The sequence below is a fragment of the Dermacentor albipictus genome, chromosome 5, assembly GCF_038994185.2.
Source record: "Dermacentor albipictus isolate Rhodes 1998 colony chromosome 5, USDA_Dalb.pri_finalv2, whole genome shotgun sequence".
NCBI lineage: Eukaryota > Metazoa > Arthropoda > Arachnida > Ixodida > Ixodidae > Dermacentor > Dermacentor albipictus.
Genome location: NC_091825.1, coordinates 137,794,344 through 137,817,265, shown reverse-complemented (window position 1 = coordinate 137,817,265; position 22,922 = coordinate 137,794,344). Strand labels below are relative to the sequence as shown.

The 22,922-nt window shown below is 46.8% G+C and overlaps 1 protein-coding gene and 1 non-coding gene across 7 annotated transcripts in view; both read right to left on the bottom strand.

Annotated features, from left to right (window-relative positions):
• Nucleotides 1-5,275: 5,275 nt before the first annotated feature.
• Nucleotides 5,276-22,922, bottom strand: part of LOC135909287 (solute carrier family 22 member 6-B-like) — a 59,466-nt gene continuing 41,819 nt past the window's right edge. For 3 of the 6 annotated variants that reach the window (XM_065441217.1, XM_065441219.1, XM_065441216.1), the window contains 4 exons: nt 22,022-22,152; nt 20,959-21,079; nt 19,703-19,756; nt 17,899-19,248 (listed from right to left, as the gene is read on the bottom strand). In XM_065441217.1, coding sequence (XP_065297289.1) covers nt 18,262-19,248; nt 19,703-19,756; nt 20,959-21,079; nt 22,022-22,152 — 1,293 coding nt within the window. In that variant the 3' untranslated portion in view covers nt 17,899-18,261. Of the gene's footprint in view, nt 5,454-6,928; nt 7,054-7,767; nt 7,855-14,615; nt 14,828-17,898; nt 19,249-19,702; nt 19,757-20,958; nt 21,080-22,021; nt 22,153-22,922 lie in introns of those variants that run through there. The other 3 variants (XM_065441220.1, XR_010566677.2, XM_065441218.1) reach the window with 3 other exon arrangements.
• Nucleotides 5,776-5,848, bottom strand: TRNAT-CGU (transfer RNA threonine (anticodon CGU)). The gene has a single exon. It is a non-coding gene; the product is annotated as a tRNA-Thr (tRNA).

The window sequence follows — 22,922 nt, the reverse complement described above, 5'->3', positions numbered from 1 at the left end:
GCAAACTGGAAGATTAAAGGCCTGACGTCAACACCTGACGAAGTTTCTCACCTGGTTGTCCTTACCTCCTATGTATTCGGGTTGCGAGCTGCGTCGCTATGCAGGCCCTCGAGCCACAGCGCGTGAAGCTCGGAGAGAGAGAGAGAAGGAGATTCTTGATGATGGGAAGGAAAGAATGGGGCAAAGTGCAGCGCAGTAACTGTCTCTCAGCAGAAGACACCTCAACCGCGCTGCACAGGGGGTAGGGAATGAAAGTAGAGGGAGACGTGTCACCACCCGTACCAAGAAAGGTGGAGAGGAGAAGCGCCTCTCCACACGGCGCGTTCAATGCGTGCCGCGAAGAAGCGACGTGTCGTCGGCGATCGAAGATTTTTTTTCCCCATAAAATTAAGGGAGTGTGTTTGCCGCCGTTTCTGCGTCACAAGTTTTGTTGCTACAGCGGTGGCGTTGGCAGGCCCGGCCATTGATTGGGCCTCCTCTCTGGGTCACTTCGAGCACTCGCACTGATCTCAGAACCGCCACGGTGAGGCTTGTAGTGATCACCTTGTCGATGCGAGGCGTATTACGATGGTTTTGGATAGTTGCGTCTTTACTTCGGAACTTTCTCGGGTCATCGATAACGACGAAAACATAGTGTAAAAGAAAACGAAAGAAGAAAAATGCAATATCCTAACTGAAGTGAGTCAGGTGACACGTCTTCAGACCAAAGTTTAGAAAAATTTATTGCATAATTCGGTGAGTGAAACTATAGGTGCGGCTACTAACACCGGGCGCACAAGACAGGACGAGAAGTCGCAAGAACGAGAATGTTGCTGGTGTCTCCTTGCGTGTTGACAGCCGTGCCGAGTTCCACCCAGCGCATTACAAAATGTAGCCCGCTTCATCGCTAAGAATTCTTTTTTTGGAGATTGAGAAACAAAGCGAACAGAGCTGCACAGAAAGCGAGCAGCTCTCGAACGCTAGTTTATGGTTAATCCGTAGTCTGCAGGCACTTTTTATGCGTTGCATATTGCAATCACTCAGTTCAGCCCTTGGGCGCGGCTGGGCAGCCACCATTGAGGGTATGAGCCATTGTTCATTGCTGCGCGTCTCATATGTGGGTCTATTCTCTTTTAAGTTTGCTATGTTTGTTATTAAGTTGCTTCTATTTTTATGCGTTGCATATTGCAATCACTCAGTTCAGCCCTTGGGCGCGGCCGGGCAGCCACCATTGACCTTTAGCGCAACCACGTGACGTGACGTCACGACAGCCGGAGGAAAAGCTGGGCCCCAACTCGCGCAATATGCAACGCATTCTGGGCTTAACCAAGCTAAGCCTGGCCATTTTTATCGCCAGGCTTTATTTTCGTGGCAGTTAAGCCGCTGAAGAATGGGGCGGCACAGCGAGAATCTCCCACCTATCTTATGAGCATGTCAGCTAAGAACCTACAGTTCACAGAAACGCACTATATGACATATGCCATTTATGAGGTGAAAACAGCAGTAAGTGGTTAAAACTGGGAAAAAAAGATTTTACTCACTGTCCTCTCGGTCATTAGCAGGATGTAGCGATCACTTTGCGCTCAGGAAAAAGTACCGAAACTCATCATTAGTCTCAACAATTCCTGAATTAAGTGATACAAGCATATATATAGATATAAATTTGGAAGTGCCTTCTTACTCTGAGTTAATGCTTTGGATTGCATCTGGTGCCGTCATAGATTAACCTGTTATATAATGTGTTTCTTAAAGTTTTCTTCTAACTACGTTTCATCTCGGTAACCCTCCTTGCAATGCTCACACGAGTCCTTAGACTTAATGATCAAGTAAATAGATACCACTTCTTAAAGGGACGCTTAGACAGAAAGAACAGTTCAGCTGTATTAGCAAATTACCCTTTTACAATAAAAACGGAACACTTACCCTGAATGTTGGCGTGGCAAGCCACAACAAACATTGAAAGAAAAAGAGAGACGAGGTTTTCACGCCGCCCTTCAAATTCCCACACCAACTCGACGTGACGACGACATACATTTTAATGATGTCTACTCGGGCCTAGTTATTTTTACAGCGAAGCTGCTTATGTGGACCCTGTGCCGTCGTTGTCGGACTTGGCTAAAACTGTCATCATCAGCAATGTCTCCAGCGTCGTCGTCTTCTTGCACAGCTGGCTCGTTGGCGCCCCTCGGTGCTACCATGTGAACGCACTCGTGCCACTGCTCCCGCTCCTTTGCGACGAAGGCAGGCATCCTTCCTTTCACTTAACCCCCACCCCTATCTTAGGCCACGGGCCATCCCTTCTAATAAAAGTTTCAATCAATCAATCAATCCGCGTTCGTCGTCGCCGTCTTCTTCCCCATCTGGCTCCGTTGTCGCTCGTCATTCCAGCGTAGAACTTCCCTTCTGTCGTCGTAAACGGGAGGCCGCGCTTACGGGGGTATGAGCCATTCATTGTCTTACGTGACGGACAGAGTGAGTGAGTGAGTGAGTGAAATAACTTTATTTTGTCCACTAGAGACGTAAGCAAACGCCACGCCACCTGGCTAGGCCCACTCGGGGACCATCAGGTGGAACCTGACGGCCCTGTCGCGAGCCCTCTGGACTGCCAGGGTTTGAGAGGTCTGATCCTGGGCCCTAATCAGCTTCTTCATTTCCTCTTGAGTGAAAGGAGAACCGGCAGAGGCGCAGCCCCACAGGACATGCTCGAAGTCCGCATAGTCACCACACAGAGGGCAATCCGGGCTTGGGAACCGGTCGGGGTACATTGTGTGTAGCGCTGCGGGGCTCGGGTAAGTGCTTGTTTGCAGTAGTCTGAGAGTGACTACCTGGGCCCTGCACAGCGAGGAGTGCGGCGCAGGTAGGACTCTTCTTGACAGATAATTGTATTTGCATATTTCGTTGTACGAGCAGAGAGGCTCGGGTCGCCCAGGAGAGGACGCGTTGCCCAGCGCACGGTCAGTCAAACCTCGTGCAGCCGAGTGCGCCTCCTCGTTGGGGTTGATCAAGGCACCCTCAATGGTCCCAAGGTGCGCAGGGAACCAGGCCAAAGAGTGATGTTTCATGTCTTTGGCACTTTGGATGATACGTAGGGCCTGGGGAGCCACCATTCCCATCTGAAAGGCCCTGACAGCGGCCTTAGAATCCGAATAAATCGTGTCATGTACACTGTCCGTCAATGCAAGAGCAATAGCAACTTGCTCTGCAACGCTGGAATTAGAAGTGCGGACGGTAGCGCAGCTAAGGATTTTAGCATCACAGTCGATGACCACTGAGGAGAAGGCCTCTTCTTGAACGTAGGAAGCAGCGTCTACGAAGCATGTTCGGTCCTTGTTCAAGCGGGCACTGGCGAGCAGAGCTTTACCCCTGGCTCGCCTTCGTCCTTCGTTGTAGGTGGGATGCATATTTCGTGGCATCCGGTGTATGTAAATTTTGGACCTTACGTCGCTGGGCAGCTTCACAGCGTCGAGACTGACGACCATGGGGTTACGTCCCAGCTTGCCAAGTATGGCTCGGCCCGTTGGGGTACCGGAGAGTCTGACAAACTGGGAAAATTCTTGGGCTTCAACGATTTCTTCGAACGTGTTGTGAATTCCCAAATTGAGAAGGTCTTTTGTGTGCGTTCGCATGGGAAGGCCGACGGCAAGCTTGAAGACTCTTCTGATTAAGGCGTTGATCTTGTTGCGCTCCGATACGAGCCAATTGTGCATAGCCCCTGAATAAGCGAGGTGGCAGAGCACGAAGGCGTGGATAATCCGGATCAGATTGTCTTCCTTGATTCCGCAGTACCTATTGGCGATTCTTCGGATCAGGCCGAGGGCGCTTTCGGTCTTGGAACAAATGCGTTTGAGGGCGGCTCCATTGGCCCCGTTCGACTCGATAAACATTCCTAGGACCCTGATAGTGTCTACCCGCGGTACTGGGGAGCCCTTACCGGTGAATAATGTAATGTGGCTCTCTGCTGCTGGCTTCCAGGATCGGTGTGAACCGCCTCTGGGCCTCTTCTTGTAGAGCAAGAGCTCGGATTTAGCGGGCGAGCACCTTAGCCCGGTGGGGATTAGATACCGCTCCATCACATCGATGGCCTCTTGCAAAGCACCCTCGACCTGCCCTTCACATCCACTGGAGCACCAGATGGTGATGTCATCCGCGTAGATCGTGTGGTTAATGTTGGGGATTTTGTTCAAGGCCCTCGACAGGTTGATCAGGGAGATGTTGAACAGCGTCGGGGAGATCACCGCCCCCTGAGGTGTTCCCTTTGGACCAAGCTGGATTTCGTGGGTCAAAAACTCGTCAATCTTCAGTCTAGTGGACCTTGAGGAAAGGAAAGGACGGACAGATTTAATTTTGAAGCAATTTTGAAGAAAGGAAAGGACGGACAGATTTAATTTTGAAGCAATTTTGAAGAATCGCTATAGCGCCAAAGCCGGGCGGACGCTGCTAACCGCGTCACCGAGCAAACTCGAGACATCGAACGCAAGCGACAATTGCGCGATAGACTAGATTTGTCGCTCTGTAGCGCATTATCGGCAGTTTTGTTTTCGTTCTTTTATTTCATATCGTGTTTTACTCTACGCTCTTTTAATCCCTTTACTTCTTACCACAACACAAGGTGGTCAGCCGGTCTCTAAACTGGCTAACTTCCCATATATCCCTTCGGCTCTCTCTCTCTCTCTCGCTCGCTATATATATATATATATATATATATATATATATATATATATATATATATATATATATATATATATATATATATATATATATATATATATATATATATATATATATATATATATATATATATATATATATGTTAGCGAGTCTACCTCGCCTGTATCCCAATGCACTGTTATCATACTTTCCACTACTTCCTTCTCAGTCTACGCTCTTTGAAAGCGCTTAAGAAAATTCTCCATATCGGAGCCAACTCCAGAGTGCGCATGATTGTAACGACATGCGCAAACAGGTACCATATGGTAACAAAGAACACAGGACATCCTGCTACACGTCCAATTCGCAAACCTCAATCGTCTCTTGACCTGTGGCGAAGCATTTGCGAACTAAGACAGCTGTCTGTGAAAGCAGTAGTATCATTTATCGCGAACTCCAGGCCACATGTTCTCACATCTTCCCTCATGGCAGGGTCAACGTTCTCAAAAGTAATTCGCATTTGAAAAAGGAAAACAGACCTTCTTTGTGAAGCGAAGCGATTGGTACCAATGCAGTGATCCCATTGTTTGAACGAGGAGCGTCTGTCCTTCAGAAACTGATACCTCGTGTTCTAACATTACGTAAGCGTTTATTTGTCACAGAAGGTAGCACAGGTACAGGTTTTAAGTATTACTATCAGTATTCAACGTTGGAAGCGCTACACTTCGCGATGAACTTCTACTTCTTGTCAAGTGTTATTCTCAACTCCGGATAGGAAACAAAGCCATCGTTGTTTGCATCAAGCATCAAGGCTCCGTCGACCAGCTCTGAAGAAAAAATAGAAAGAAAAAAGAAAGACGTGCACTTATTTATTTATTTATTTATTTATTTATTTATTTATTTATTTATTTATTTATTTATGTTTAAGTCACTTGAGCCGTGAGTTTTTCAAAAAGTGTTCAGCAGATGGCATGAAATAAATCGGAAAATTCATAACGAGCATATACGTATTTCTTACTGTTACTAACTTATTATGAGAAGCTAACAAACAAGGGCACCAAGGCGTACATAGTGGAAATTACTTGTACTTACTAATTGAATTAAAGAAATGATGAATTAATGGCAATGAAAGTGGATGAAAAAACAACTTGCCGCAGGTGGGGAACCATCCCACGTCTTCGCATTACGTGTGCGATGCTCTAACCAATTGAGCTACCGCGGCGCCGTTTCCCCATCCACTTTCTTGGGTATTTATGTTCTTACTGCTATAACTAACCTTGGGAGTGTTAGCCAGCGTCACCACTGACAAACCTTGGCGGCGGATGTGGAACATCCTTTCTGCCGCAGGCGTCACGACTACGTGATATTTCTGGGTGAAAGCAACTGGTCAATAAACCTGCACATGCTACCTGAAGGCATCAATGTTGCCAGATTCGAGACCCTCGTCATGTAAGAACGAGAAGAAAGGCGGTTAACTGAGGGGTCCCTAGGTTAGCCCCGTTTCTTCTCGTTGTTACAAACTTGTTATAGTTGCGACGGAGCCCAAACTTGTGTAATTTGCACCGCCTGATATGTATGCTAAAAAAACCTGATACGACCACTTCAGACAAACTGCATCCACTATCGCGCCTTACAAGCATCTCTTAAAGTCTCAAACTCGCGGAGGAATTTCTTACTCTAGAATATCGTAAGGCAGCTCTCCTTAAAGTATGTAAAGTTTAAATCAAAAGCCTCCTAAAATCACTCGGCACTTTACGGAAGTTTACTGGCATCTTGTGCAGTGGCGTAGCTAGGTCGTCTGGCACCCGGGGCCCTTAGCTCTTCTGTCACCCCCCCCCCCCTTGGGTGTAGTCGAGGAAGGCGAGGATATCGACAATTTTCGGGTGTCTTCAGACGTATATGACACCCCTCCCCCCCCCCCCCCGCCCTCCTCCTGGCCCCGTGCACCCGGGGCCCACAGCCCCCCGGCCCCCCCTGTTGCTACGCCACTGATCTTGTGATATTTGCACACTGGCACAGAAACATGAAACTTGTGGCTAGGAAGTGAGGTTGTAAATCGATGACGGAAAAAGTTACGTAATATAATCGACCTTGGAGGCGTCAATCTGGCCTCCCAAAAGTGAAGTCTGTAAGACAGAAAGGAAAAGAGTTTAGTGGTAGCTGGAGGTATTAGACTATCTGAAGGCCTACCATACTATTCCATATGGTTAAGTAAACGGTGACTTGACACAAGTGCAAGTTGACAAACGCGGTCTTTTATAGCACTACAGTTATTAAAGAGAAGCACAGACCAAGTACTCACTAATCATATCGTCAAAACTCTGCTGTCCCAAGCCAGCTGGCGCGAAGCCGTGGTCGAAAGTATGTTGCATAGCGGACAATAACTCAATGCCGTCGAGCATCGTGTTCCCGTCGAAGTCGTGCATGCTGAAAGGGACAGCAGCCACCATTGTGTCAATGTTGCCAAATAATACACTGTTTCGTTAATGATAGTGGTAGCAAGAAGGGACAAAAGTTCAGGCAATCGCGAAATGTTTATTCGTTTTTTCAATCATTTATTCGTCGATCGGCGTCCCTGCTGATATTTTCTTCTGTGATGTTACAGTTGCCCGAGAGACGATAGAGGAGTCAGAGCGGTGGCGCAGACAATTGAATTTAGTCTTTTTGCTGTGCTACTATCACAACCGGCCCAAGTTTTCTCCCTACTCAATCATCCGCACGGAAACGCGTAGCCCAGCAAGACATTAGAGAAATTTAGATTATGGGGACGCAAGCTTTGGGGCCCCAAGTGCTACGGCGTGCCAACGCTTGCGTCACCCTAATCTAAAACTCTCTATAATGGGCGCGCTGGCTCGAAAGAAGCTCATGTGAAATACACAAAACAGTTGTGTAATTTCTTGGCTCCTACGGCGAAATGCACTAAAGTTTTGCATGCCAGTTAGTTTTCAGTTGGCGATCCATTCATCAAACAGCATCAAACAGCATCAAACAGCATCAAACAGCAAGCGCATATAAGAAAGGATTCCGCGAGGAAGATTGGCAAATGTTTCTCCCGATGCTTAAACACCGTTCAATCTGTGTCGACCTTTAACGTTTCACCCGCGTCTTACGAACCGATTCTCATCCGATGAGCAAGCTTACCGGAAAAAATAAAAGGTGATCTCCTCCTCCGTCAGCTCTCCGGTGTTCTTCAGGTCCACAAGAGCGGCCAGGTCCTCTTTTATGTGCCTGCGCGATTAAATACCTGCGATGCACTCACGGCCCCTCTGTTTTTTTTTTCCTTTTTTAAGTTAACAGAGCCAACAGCGTCTCGAGGCTAAAGCATACGCAATCTAATTGCGAGTAGGAACACGTATTATCGGCAGCTTACTTTGGAGGCTTTAATTTCACTTCTAGCACGCAAAGCAGGAGACAAAAAGAAGTGGTGAAGGTGCCTTCTTGCGCTCGTAAGCACTCGAATTTCATATAGTGCGAGTTAAGCTAATACATTAAAGGAAACCCAGCATTATAGTCTATGTCGGAAAACGACTGGTCTCACTGGCCTCTCGAGGGCAGTAGAAATACTTCCAAACCTTTCAAAAGCAAATTATTGTTCTGGATTACACAGGGGAAAAAAGTTGTCTCTGACATACACGGTGACACCCCATGGTCACGTGCTGAAAGCGTGACCCCTTATTAGTTCTACTGCAAGCAGGAAAAATAAGTTCAGTTAAGTACTGTGGGGATGCGCGACTCTCGCGTGTCCCCTGATATCTTGTTTTCCCGCATAGCCCCCGTCTCCCTGCGGCTTCGCCGCGGGGCTCGCGGCGGTCGGAGTGGTTGAAGCGCAGTGCGAGAGATGGCGCGAGTGTTGCGCTGCAGTGGGGTTACTTGGGCGCAAGGGAGGACACGCTTGCCCTTGGGCGGCGGGCCGGCGAATGCGGTGGACGTCCCGCGCGTGCACCGATCCATGCTTCTGCGAGACCGTCTCACGTGGCCGCCTTGGAACGCGCCACCGTTCGCGTGACCGTACGCGCGAACGACCAGGCGTTGGGATCCAGCATGTGGCGAACATATTCGCTCGCTATCCGGTCGCGGTGAGTCGGGCTTCTAGATTTGTCGCGCGCCCATCGGCATGTTTTGTGTATAGCAACTCGGCTAGCAGCAGGGGCGTAGCCAGGGGGGGGGCTTATGGGGCTTGAGCCCCCCCCGAAATTTTTTCGTGCTGTCCATGCACCGCCGACCAAAGCGACCCCCGGCGCCGGAAATCACTCTGGATTTTGTCTAGAATGTCTTTTTGACGCTCGAAAAGACATTTAACCGCGAAGATTGCGAACTCGGGCTGGATTTCGTGGCAACGCCCATACACCGGCAGTCACATAACGCCAAGCAGTGCCATCCGAACACAAAGATTCAAGGGCGCTTTGATGGTGAGCGGGCTCGCCGCGGCATCTCACTGAGGCCACGGAATCTATGGAGCGCATGGATATCAATTGCGAAACTTTATTGGTATAAATCTCATAAGCTCTTGATGTGAAACGTGCATTGACATTTCCAAAGTTGTGCTTTAAATTTTCTGTTGCGGAACTTTGTGGGTTTAATGTTGTTATAAACATTTGACGCCAAAGGCCCACTGACTTTTCTAAAGTCTTAGATCGGAACACACAACGAGACAAGCCAAATCAACACACTAGCAGACGAGTTGACATAGCACGCAGCGAGGTCCAATGAGACGATGCGTTGGGGTGGTTCATTTGTTCCGTCATGTCACATAAAAAATATCAACATGTTCTTTTTAACCTACGCCACAACATCCATGTCAAGACACTAAAGCCAGCCAAAGTAACTACGTTCTTATCTATTTTTTCTACTTTGACTTTTATTCGCGGAGGACACATTGAGCCTCTTCATTTTTTTTTTCTCGCTACCCTACTCGCGTTCTGCCAGAGCGAGCCAGAGCGCATATGTTTTTCTCGTATGGCCCCGACCACCACGCGGTGCACTTCGGTGGGCGTTCGGTTTGCTTTGGCCGAGTGGATTTTCACCTGACAGAGTTTTGGAAGCTTTCTGGCCAGCAGACAAGAAAAAAAAAGAATGGTCGCTCGCCGCCATCACTGTAGGGACTCGAAGGATGGCACCGCGTTCCTTGAGCGGGACCTTTCCGGAAAGTCTTGTTTCGCCGGGGTAGGATACTGAGCAGTATGCGTATGGTTCTCAGTGGGCCAAGCGTCTCATGTTTTCTTCGGTATTAATTCGTAGCCCCATTAGGTGCTCGATGCAGGCATTCGATTCTGGCCAACATACTTTCCTATGCGTTTTTTTTTTTTCATTTGGGTGCCTCCGCCCTACAGAAAAAAAATTCATTGTTGCGGCGCAGCGAATTGTCGCATGGCGAAAATTCGATTTTGATACTTCTTTTGCGGAAAGTAATGGGCGACGGGACGCTTCAGTTGCCGGATACGTTTATTATATTATTACGAAAGCAATTATATGGACACTCCAGGCGCATTCCTGCCGTCGCCGTCGCCCTCATGTTTCGAATAAAGTCCAATGGTGATGCTGTATGTGCGAGTGAAAGCGTAGGAGGGGAGGTGGAATGGGTGAGCCTGCGATGGTGGCTCAGCCTTGTGTGCTCAAAGGAAAAAAGCGGGCAGGAAGCGCGCCGCCTTCCGTCGCGCGCAATACATCGGGGGGAGTGGATGGAATGGAGGCGGAATCTAGGATTCTGTGAATCTATGATTGTGCAACATGTTTATTTGCCTTGTTTGACGCATTATATACAGTTACTTTTTCTTACATACATAGACTCATCGGAGACTTATACGTATACTTAAATATCTTGTTGCGAGGTTTTGTGTACACATGCTGTGAACTTTGTTTCCAGTGACACTTTTTGTCCTTTATCAAGCCGTATTTTCGCATTTGTATATCCCACTGTATCTTTGCATTTCTAATGTACGAGGGCGAGTCAAATGAAAGTGTGTTTACCCTAACCGCGCAATAATGGTTCGGTTCATTATCTGCGAGGCATGCGCGTAGGAGAATGGCATGTCTCATTTACAAAAGTGACACGCAGGTGTGAAGATAAATGTTCTTTAATGCTCTCATACACTGGGTTGAATATGGTTGCGTCACATAATGGACACTTCAAAAGTTGAACAGCTCGGTGTCGCGGAGTTTTTGACAGCTAAAGGTGTTTCCAAAACAGAAATTAATCGCCGTGTGGCTGCCGTTTACGTTGAACACGGCATCTCATTGACCACTGTGAAGCGTTGGAGCAAACGGGACGTTGTAAAGGCATTCCAAGACCGGGCCAAAACCATCGTGCAATCACCCCCCACACAATTTCAAAGGTTCATGAGCTGATGAAACAAGAACGGAGGATAAGCATCGATGAACTGGCAGACGGTCTGAACATCAGTCACGGTTCGGTTCAAGCCATAATTCATTAGCTTCTCGGTTATCGGCTCTTTGGTGCGCAATGGATCCCCAAGATTTTGATCCATCGCGAGAAGACGGAGAAGTTTCGCGCTGCCTTGACTCATCTGATCAGGTATCACAGTGAGGATGACGACCTCTTGTTTGCAATTGTGATCGGGGACGAACCTTGGTGCCACTACTACGAGCCTGAAACACGACGGCAAAGCTTACAGGGGAAACATTCGAATTCACCACGCCCAAAGAACGCAAAGGCCATCATTTCCACTGGAAAGGTGTTGTTGACTTTTTTTTCGGCCGTCAGGTTCCATTACTGATAGAATTTGCTAAATCTTGAGAGGCTATCAATTGTTTCCGATATTGTGAAACGCCAGAACGGCAGCGTGTCGCAATCAAGAACGAACAACGTGGAAAATTGACGAATGGGGTCATCTTGTTCCACGACTATGCCTGTCCCCACGTCGCTTATGTGGTTAATACAAAACTGGCAAAGTTCAAGTGGGAAACGCTGCAGCATCCGCCATACAGCTCAGACCTCTCACCTTGCGACTTCTACATTTTGGGGCAACCAAAAAAACAGCTCAAGGGAACCAGATACGGACTTTTTGAAGCAGCAACGCAAGGAGTTTTATAAGACGGGAATCACGCGACTCGTTAGTCAATGGGAGAAATGTCTAAATTCTCATGAAGACTACTTTTAAATAAAGTACCCCGTTGTTGGCTCATATTCATTTGACTTTCCCTCGTATATCTTACATAATTCCTGCTTTTTATACGTGCCCTCTGTTGTGACTATAATTTCGGTGCAATTACTCACGATACACGACCGGTGACAGCTGCTCCTGCGTAATACATTAAAACAAATTACAGCGTCATTGAGATTTTTCACTGGCCATTGCATATATACAAGAACGTAAGCGCGGTTCTTGAATGACAAAGTTTCATTAACATATTTGTCCTCAACTTGTTCTGTTCATTGCCTTTTAATTTTTCATATCAACGGCATGCACTGCTTTCCTGGTTTCGAACTGATATAGTTCTAAAGTTCATGTGATATTTTCTTTACTTAATAAATAGACAAAAATATGGAAGAATTGATATCAGTTATTTTGGGCCAAATTTTTGGCACATACGAGTATATTCTTTTATGAAAAAATACGCATTTTGTTGTTTTGACTGTGCGTAGGGTTCAATAATTCGTTTACAGCATCTCTGGCAATGACAGTGCAGTTATTATTCATGGATTTGGTCCCTTGACTAATTGTTTAAAAAAAAGCTTTAGCTCGGGCCCAATCCGACGCGGACTATTCAAATACTCGTAAAACGCAGAAACGCTTTTCTTAGATAATCCTGCTAATCGCTTTTATTGAAATTGGTAGCATTTGAGAGAGAAAGTTAAATCCTAGTTCTGTTGGAAACACAACTTCGATTTAGGGCCTGAATTTTGTTTAAAATATTTTGAAAAATTCGAAAGCTTAAAAGAAATAGAAGCACGACGTTTACAAACTAATAGCTATGCACGAAGAACAGACATTGTGGTTCTGTAAACGGCATCTATTATAACAGTCAAATTGGACAAGTTTGCAATGTCAATTTGTATCTTACGTGAATTGGTTACGTTGTGTACAAGGGTTCTGCACAAGCTGTATTTCCACAATACTAAATTTTTTTGAGATTGATGTGTAACATATCTATTTTGTCCGTTGTAGATGTACTATTAGGTGCAATTCACAGAATTGTGATATCATTTTTCATTGTTGAGTCACGGAGTTTGAAACTTGATAGTTTCGTTTTCTGAAAATTTTCGATTTGGGCAATTTTTAATAAATAATTGACCACTTAAATGAAAAATTCGAAACCAGTAGTCACTAGAATTAAGCTTTTTCTTTTAAATGCACCAAACCTCCTCAAATTTGGTGAAGTGGTTGCAGGGAAAAACGAATTCCCCTTCTACATGTATTTAAACAGGAGCACCCGAGCTAAAGCTTCCTCCAACAAAATTTGTGGCTACGTAACTGGCCCCATGTGTGTGTATATATATATATATATATATATATATATATATATATATATATATATATATATATATATATATATATATATATATATATATATATACACACACACACACACGGGGCCAGTGGCGTAGCCCCCCCCGAACAAAATTTCTGGCTACGCCACTGGCTAGCAGGCATTGATCTATGAAAGGTGCAATAAATGCCATTGTGATTGTTTGCACTACTGTGTTGTCGTTCCTTTGTCCCAAGAGTACGGAGGAGAACGCCACAGTACTTAACTATGTGCGAATTCAGATAAACAAATGAACTGTGACAGGCGCTGTAGAATAACGTGAAGGTTGAATTTGGGAGTATTAAAGCCGGATGGATCGATAGATTTGACTGAACTGACTTTCACAAGATGCAGAAAAAAAACATTAGTACTTAAATTTTCGTAGTTTTACATTTGTTTGCAGTACATAGTCCATATACTCTCGCCCGTGCGTTGCGCCAGAACACCTTAAGTGTTCGCTGCACTATCTAAACTTGCCCGGCGCCACCTAGGAACTCCTCACGTTCCCCGTAGCACTTCTGAGAATGCTGCACTGCCACGTAATTTTCATCAGTTCTGTACGAGTACTGCGAAAAACTTGCAGTACCGCTATACTATTCATGCAATCTTTATCGATAAGAACTCTCATTGAGAATCTGGCACTCCTGGCTCTATACTGCAGTGGCTAGACGCCTGGTTTGCCGTGCCTCGACACTCGAGTCATCGGGCTCCGAACCTTCAAAAGGCCTGACGTAAGCAACCATGGACAGCCATGGAGCCACTGTGTGACTGTCAACTCTTCTAATACATTGATCCAGTATCAGCCCCATTAGGAACTGTCCGCCCTACATTTTTTTTTTTTTTGCGGTGAAGCTGTTGAGGTGCCTTCCGCAGCCGCTTTCGTACGCCGACGGCATGCGGTTGCATGCTCGGCATCGAATGTCAATTGAAGAGCACCCAGCAGGCAACCTGTGTCGGAGTGCCGAATTTCCGGTTTGAGCCGTAATTATCAAAAATTATAATAAGTTATGAGACGAAAATTGCCTTGCGTACACTTCACTCGAATAAACAATTCCTTTGCGCGTTCTCTTTTTTTCTTCTTAGCAGCTAATTATTATTTTTTTCCACGTCACGTTTTAGCAGCTCCACGTTGGAGGTCCGCTGGCCGCTGGGCGGTGAAGCCTAACGTCGTGGTCCAGCAACGCAGCCTTTGTCGAAACCCCGAAGGAGCGTATTGACCACGGCGTCAGTGAGAACGTGAAGGTATCATCGGTCATGAATCGTCACTAAGAACGGCCAAAAGACCCTTAGTACATCCGACGGTTGTAAGGACTCACTTACACAGCTTCGCTGCCTTTGATGTATCAGTTGCTCGGGTTGACATACATAAGAGAAGTTTCTCTCTTTTTTTTCAAATTTTCTTTCAACACAAATCATCTGAATTTAAAAAAAAAACGAAACGAAGCTCTATTCGCGCACAGACATCCCACAAAAATGCGAACATATTTCAAGAAACAACTCACTCTACGTCTCGGACCACATCGGTGGCGTCCCATCTTTCTCGAAACCGAACCGATTTCGACGGCTCGCTGCTGTGTGAATGTCCGTGGTCGTGCCCAATAACGCAAGCTGAAAATGCGACGACGCAGACAAGCCCGTACAAGACCGAGCTCCCAACGCGACACCCTGCAGCCGAGGTAGAAGCCATTGCCGGATCCAACTCCGAGAGCACCAACTGCACAGGTTCAGAAGTGCGCACACGTGTACTACAGTCGGGCCCTATACGTAAGCCTGGGCCCGGGTAGATCCACCTGCATCAATCCTCTTTTCATTTTTGTCGTGTGCTGTCTGAGATTTTTTTTATAGCAACTTTGACATCAGATGCAGGAGGTTCCGGGCGCCATGCCGTTATGCGACCCACGCAGCTTTTGCGAAGCAGCTGCGGCTGTCTCTCGAGTCACCGGCGTGTCCGTACGGAATTGCGGTATCCATCCGTTCAGCGGGATCCCTGCACTTCATTAGTGGAGCAACTGACGAGCGGTGGATTTGGAAATGAGCATTCTCGCAGCTTGCGACGGGACGAAATCTTTGTAATGGCCTCGGTCGCGCTGAAAAAAAAAAAGCACTTTATCTAGAACGAACGAGATACACGAAATAACGATAACAAAAATATCCTTCAGTCACGGAGCACATATTTGTTTACCCGACTTGTTCTTGCCGGTTCTGTCCAGTGATGGGCTGATGAAAAAAGGTTTAAAAATCATTCAGTGGCGATTTAGTGGTAAATGGGAGAGAGATACGTTTGCGTTATGGCGCACCTCTTTTAAGACCCGAATCCAGGATCTAAACCGCCTGAACCACATTGCAAAGTGTTGTTCATGAGATCACTTTGACACATCCTGCCTCTTCGAGGAGCGAATCGTGCGCATATATATATATATATATATATGCGCACGATTCGCTCCTCGAAGAGGCAGGATGTGTCAAAGTGATCTCATGAACAACTGCAATGTAGTATATATATATATATATATATATATATATATATATATATATATATATATATATATATATATATATATATATATATATATATATATATATATATATACCTCCACCACGTGACCGGCTTACCACACTCCAAACACATACTTTTTTTTCACTCTGACACTCCTTGCTAACGAATTAAAATCAAAGATGTGAGAGGCTCTCAACAAATTCGGCTGACACACCGAATCACACGGTCTTCTTCGTCGCTTCGCTCCAGCGATGTCTCTCTCCTTTAGACTTCAGTAGCGACGTAGCAATATTAAGGGGCGGTCAGTTGGACACCCGGCATACTCGATATAACTTCGACACGCTTGCGTGACAAGTGCATTGCTACACAGACAAATGTACTAAAACATTAGTACGTTTGACGGAACGTTCGATGCGCCCCGTTCCGCCAGCAATGCTGACCGTAAACCAGCAACCAATAATTAACTTGCACAGCGCGCAACATATTGAAACGTGATACACAGACCGCAAGGCGGCTGGCCCTGTTCGCGCCACCGGTGAGCGCTAGGCGATTGCTGAGGGGGCCGAATGCAGCTGCAATCCGTCACAAAGTCACTCGCTTGTTGTTGTTGTTGTTGTTGTTGTTGTTGTTGTTGTTGTTGTTGTTGTTGTTGTTGTTGTTGTTGTTGTTGTTGTTGTTGTTGTTGTTGTTGTTGTTGTTGTTGTTGTTGTTGTTGTTGTTGTTGTTGTTGTTGTTGTTGTTGTTGTTGTTGTAGCCTGTGGCACGTGTGGCTCCTACCGACGATGGGGGATTGGCCAAGAAATGGATGGATTATTCCAAAATAATATTTCATTTTATACAAATATTCCCCAGATCGGTGACCCCACCCTCGCGAATGGTGCACAAAAGTTCCAGCAGTCACGCAGTCCAAGTATCGCGTCTTCTTAAGTACATGTTTTTTATACCGGCATTCAATTCTGTATACGACGACATATGACGTGACGTGACTAAGATAAAATGATATTCAATTATGGCGATTACGGCGATTTACTGGAAAATTAACAAATAATCGCCATACAGTAATTTCAACACAAATGCCGTCAATCCATGAAACTTTCTTACCCAAGAGCATAATGGAAATGATGCGACGCATCCGCTTAGATCTAAGAGTTTCCTTCCACTAGCAAAAGTGGGAGACCCGTCTGGCCAGCTCTGGTCCGGAAATACAAGTCCCGGTCACAGCACGAGCCCAAGTGGTCGCCTTAGCATTGACTGATGGACATCTGGCGGGGTCGCAGAACCCATCGCTCCCAGTAGCGATAATAAAGTTTTTATGGTTGACTGACATTCGAAATATCGATAGAAAAACTTTGCAAGACTCTCCACAGGCTGGCATCTTGATCGTCTTTGCTACCGGGTGCACTCGACGCCAGTCCTAATGCATTGGTGGGAAGAGGTGCTTCTTACGCAAATTCTCGCCGTAGGATTATCCGAGAATGGATCAATTCATGGCCTCCGAGTTCAGAAGGCGCGTGGTCGTGCGCATCGTCCGATCTCAGAGGCCATAGTCACTCAAGCATCGAGTTTTCTTAAGCCGAGGAGCGGCGCTGTACTTCTCTCAGCGATACGAGGAAGAGGCTCGAGTTGAGGACCGATTCTGGGGAATGCCAAGGTAAAGCACAGCACAACATACACAGCGTGTTTCCATTATCCTAAATTATGTCGCTCGCGTGACAATGTAGACGCTGATGTGCGCCGGCCACGTTGTTACTTTTCACTTCGCAGAGGGCCGAATCAAGCGCTTTAGAGACATCCGTGAGCCGCCATGGATGCTCAGTGGCTACGGTGTTGGGCTGCTCAGTACGAGGTTCCGGGATCGAATCCCGGCCACGGCGGCAGCATATCGATGGGGGCGCAATACGAAAACACCCGTGTACTTAGATTTAGTGGCGCGTTAAAGAACCTTAGGCGGTCCAAATTTCTGGAGGCCCCAACTACGGCGTGCCTCATAATGAGATCGCGGTTTTGGCACGTAAAATCCCAAAATTTGCGAGATCCGTGGATCTACGAGCTGTGGTTCAATACTCGTCAATCATATCAATTAGAACATAACGAAAAAACAAAACAAAAGCAAATAAATCGCTAGCTTTGCGTTCAGCTAACATGATCACAATGAACATTTTATATTACTTAAGAAGGCTTTGCAACAAGTGTAGCACGCGAGAAAGCGTTGCGCATAGAACACCACCACAATGTGCTTCAGCATAATGGTACGTACAGTATTAAAAGAAACACGCAATTCAGACCGCCAGGATTGATAAAATCGTTAATTGGCGACAAAGCGGCCAAGAACTGCAGAACGTAAGGATCAAGAACGCTTGAGGAATGCCTAGCGTCATCGTGTTGCAGTTCAGACGCACTCAGCAGGTCGCCAAACGTTTTACCTGTTGATGCATTACTTCCGATGGAAGCAACAAAGAAAGCAACAAAAAAGGAATTTCTGCTCCACCACGTGGCGAAATACTCGCACTCGTTCCCTGAAGGTGCAAGTCACAAATACGAAGTGCTAGTTGCACACCAGGCGTACAAGCTGGAAGTTCTCAACCACGCATTCTGCACAGGAGTGGTCTCCAACAAAAAATGAACGCGAAAAGCGCGCAATTAATTTTTTTTTAGCGATGGTCTTTAACACGATCTGCACGTGGCTGGTGGTGCTTCGAGAGCTTGTTCCTCTTCAACCTCGGGCTGGCAGCGTGCTGTACGTCTCTTCTGAGTGGCGAAGCCAGCCTTTCGTCGACGTCCTCTGACCTTGCCGACGCACCACTCCCTGCACATTCCACCGAACGCCGCGGCGACTGCAGTTTACCGGCCTTCTCGGGCGCGACCGTACGTGCCGACGTCGCCTGCACCGCCCGAGCACCGGCTTCGTCTCGATCTCCCGGACGCTCGGGAGCCGTCGGGGCTTCAGCACTCGACGCCACGCCGCCGACGCCCAACCTCGGCGTTGTTGGCGGCGAGTTGTGAAGCCTCGCACGAGGAGATGGCGGGGGCGACGAGCAGCGCATGACACCACCGGAGGGTCCTGTGGCCACGGCTGGCGGGGGGCTCCGCGTCTCAGCGTACGCTCTGCGGAGCGTAGGAGAAACGACCTCGGCCTGAATGGAGTCCCTCACCGGCGAGGGATGGTCCTCGGGGACTCCGAGGTGAGGACCCTCGTTGGGACGAGCGGTGGCGTCAGGGTGCACCAGGGTAGTTGACGGTGAAGGGCACTGCCCCGAAATTTCGGAGGGCGACTGCGCGGCGTCGACACTGGTCCCCGAAAGAGACACCGCTTCCTGTCCTTTCGATGACCCTGCGTTGGGCCGGTCCCGTTCGGCGGCGTCGGCAAGTTGTCCCGCGGGTTTCCCGTCTTCGGTTGCTGCCGAGGCGCCCGCTGATGCGGATTGTGTGGCGCCTCCAGCGAACCGTTCGGAAACGGAAAGCTCCGGTCCGAAAGGCCGAGCCTCGGTAGCGGTCCCGACACCCGCAGGTTCTCTTGCAAGCTTTTTGGGCGCCGGCTCGACTGAACTTTGACGGTGGGCCGAGTCGAGGTGTGCCGCTTTTGACACGACCCGACTCGGGTACTTTCGGCCTGGCGAGCGGGCGATTGGAGAAGTCGGCTATAAAAGCAAGGTAATGTGGGAAATTTGGGAAGGCACCAGTCCCGGTGTACACGGACACGCACTTTTCCGCTAGTATTGAACGCTTTTGTTTTTCGCCAACTAAATGCAAATTGGGTAGAAAACGAAAGACTTCATCAAATTAAGCAAAGTTAGCGTTGCTTTTTAGTGTCACTCTAACTGACTAATGGCCTAAATGTCATTGTGACGTCTAGAACGAGAAGATAGGGGGTTAACCGAGGAGCCCGATTTTTATTGCTCATAAGATATAGCGATTGTGGCGTCAATAATTTTAGCGTATCTTTCTCTCGTAGTTGGGCTCCTAGGACTAAGTAAATGTCACTAAAATGTGCTAAGTTCAGCCTTAAGCTCTTTTTAAATGCAGTTTACTGCGTCTTCATCAACCGAAAAATTAACTATAGGCCCGAGCAGACGTCGTTCGTATCCAACTGACCTCTCGGCGAACTGGTACGTGAACTTCAGTAAGGCAGACACTTGGGGCCGTTTCCTGCAGCACAGTTCAAGTTCTGGAAGACCAGCGCTTAGACGACACGCACATAAAGGAACGACACACGCATCTCGCTGACCAGCAGCCATACGAGCTTCTTGCTTCTTGCTTCGAACGTTATGCATTCGCAATAAACAACAAAGAAAGGAAAAAGGAGTTGGGAACAATGATGAGACCTATAGCGATAAATACAATATTTCCTTTTTTTGTGTGTGTGTGCAGCAACAGTGATGGCGCGCTGACACCCTGGTCTCTATTTCTTGCGCATCAAATAGGCTTTAAATACTTCGCGGGCGCGTTGTTCGCGGTAGTTTCGCACAATCTGACACCTGTCGAAATCAGGATGACACGTGCACTTGCTGCAATGTACCGCGAGATTGCTACGTGTCAAACGCTTCAAAGAGTTTGCCTGTTACTTCAGAGGGTGGTTTATAACAGCAACCCGTCTTGCTCACGCAACAACGGCCGCAGGACATTTTACATACTTTGTGTGTTTGATTTTTCTCGCATGTATTACTGGCTCTTTTTTCATTGGTTAACCAGTCAACATGGATTCTGAAGCCTGTTAGGAGCCCTAAAGGAAGACGTGAAGCCTTTCCAGTAACTATATATATATTTTTAAAATTACGTGACACCTTATGCACGTGTGGACGTATACTGTTATGCTTCTCTTATCGAAATTGTTAAAGTACTTCTGCTTTGTTAGATTTTCTTTCGGCGTCCCGTATTCGGTCAACAGACCTTGCACCACTTTCTGTGGCACGCCTGCTGGATAGCCAGCACGCCTTAGCCTAACCACATGCGCCCGAAAACTATTTTCCATTGTGTGTGCACACGTCCTCTTCAGTGCGGCGCCTAGGCATGATTTCTATATGCCAATCTTTACTAAATTTAGTCAAGTCTGAGTATCTCATCTAAGCGCTGGTCTTAAACTATTTGGACTATGCTACGGTAACTTCAAGGCGGCGTTGCTACCTGACTTTCGTTCTGGCGTTTTCGTTTTTTTTTCTTTTTCTAGCGCACATAGCTTCTTTTTACAATGAGGGTGTTTTTTCTGGGGGGAGGGGTGAAGGGTTGGAGGGTATTGTAGAGGGATAATTTACTAATACGGCTCAAATAATTTTTTCGCTTTAGTGCCACTTTAAGGACAAATGGAGCAACTAATTGCAGACTTGTCCCGTTGCGAATGCTAGCATTTTTACCTTGCTGGTCGGTACCTTGAGAAGTGCTGGCACGAGCAGCGAGCCGTTGGAACTTGTGTCATGAAGGCTCAGGCCCATGCCTCCACGCGACCTGCTAATATGCTGTCGCAGTGGGGAGAAGCTGCAAAGAAAAATTAGGGCGGCTTCATATCTTTTTTTCTTTTTTTTTCGGGAAGGGGGGGGGGGGCAGCATCTTTGCCTGTTAGTTCTTTCAGAGCAAATCAATAACATGTACTGGTAAAGAGACACTAAATAAAAGAAAATTAATTCTATCTAGATCAATAGAATATCCGTCTAAGATGTCTATCGTCGTTTCCTTTGTGCCACTATACCACATTGTTGCATAGAAAACTGCCGCGAAGATCCTCCTGCTGTTCCTAAATTTCAACAACCCGCGCCAACACGGACGAGTTGAGCTAATATCCACGTGACATCCGTCTATACCGCTCTCTGAGAATCAGCCAGTGCTGACGTGACCTGAGAGGTACCATAGTCCACAAACAGGTGGTGCCAGTCCGATTTTAAGTTTTGTTCATTTTCTTGCTCGGAAAAGCTCTGTTATCGCTACGAATGAGAGATTCGTTATTATGGAAGCCTAATCTTTCAGTCTCGCTAAACGTAACGTATTTATTCTATGGCCCCTCAAAAGAACTTAAACAAAAAACTTGCCGCATACTGGACCTGTTACAAGTTGCATTTCTTTTATTTTTGTGTCCACGTTCGTTTCCCTTTCTTTTAACATTTCTACATTTCAGTTAAAACCACAGGCAATTTCCTCTCTGCTTTCGTTGGCTTTATTATCTCTTGGATTCGTACGAATGTGAGTAACATGATTCTTCTGTTTCGAGTAAGTCGCCACCACACAGAACGCATTTTCGACATATCTCGGAAGTTCTCTACCTGTGTCAAGTTGTCTGGCGGAAGAATTCCGTGAATAAATCCACCTTATAGTGTTCGACTGCTTTCAACTTCAGCCTTAATCTTGCGCTCCGTATAAATTTCTGAAAGCAAGGCTTACTGCTATATACTTCGCGCAACGATAGCCTCATATTGCGCGTCGTACTCGAAAAGGTTCTCTTCGGGCTTGATCAACTCGGGCAGATGGACTTCCTTGGTATCCGGCAACTTTCCCACCAAGAAGCCACTCAGACCGCACGTGAACGCAAGAAGCAGGTAGGAGCCAAACTTTGAACCCTGCGAAATTCCACGAAACGATGCAGCAAAGCGTAAAAGTCCAGAATAAACGCAACTATATAAGTCACACCTCGCTAGTAGGACCGCTTTATCACAATTTAAAAAAGAAGTTCAGGTGCGAAAACACCTTTGCCGCTTCTGGTGACTGTCAGTTGGTTCTGTCAAACGTGGTCCCCGTACGGAAGGCCTCAAAATCTACGTTTCGTCGTTGTCAAGGTTGAAATCAAGATTATATCATCCATGCGAGTTGCTATAAGCTTGTTGCCTTACCTTCTCGGAAGCAGATACCAAAATTAATTTAGAAAATGATGGTAATAGAACAGGGAGGGGAGGCGGGGAGAAATTGACATCTAGTTGACTGTAGCACGAAGCTACAAAGGAAACCCCCCACGAGTTTCTGAGACAGAAAGCTTCGCAGATTAAAAAAAAAATCATCCTGGTCTGGGTTCGAACTCTGGAACGACGCCTTTCCGGGGCGGTAGCTCAACCATCTGATCCAACCATGAGGCAAGCGAAATTGCATAGCGCGGCCGAATTAATCGACAGCTCGAATCAAAGGTACACTGAAAATTTAACACCAGGGCGCCAATGTGTCAGGTCACTGAAGGTCATTAAACATATCTCTTACACTTGTTCAGGAGAACCTTGAACAAAACGCACAATAAAGAAAAAATACTGTGTTAAGATAAACTTGTGGATTCGACTTGTGAAGTAGGAAGTCCGCGACAGTTTCAAAGAACATGATCTTCAGTTTTGCTGGGCGGTGCCTG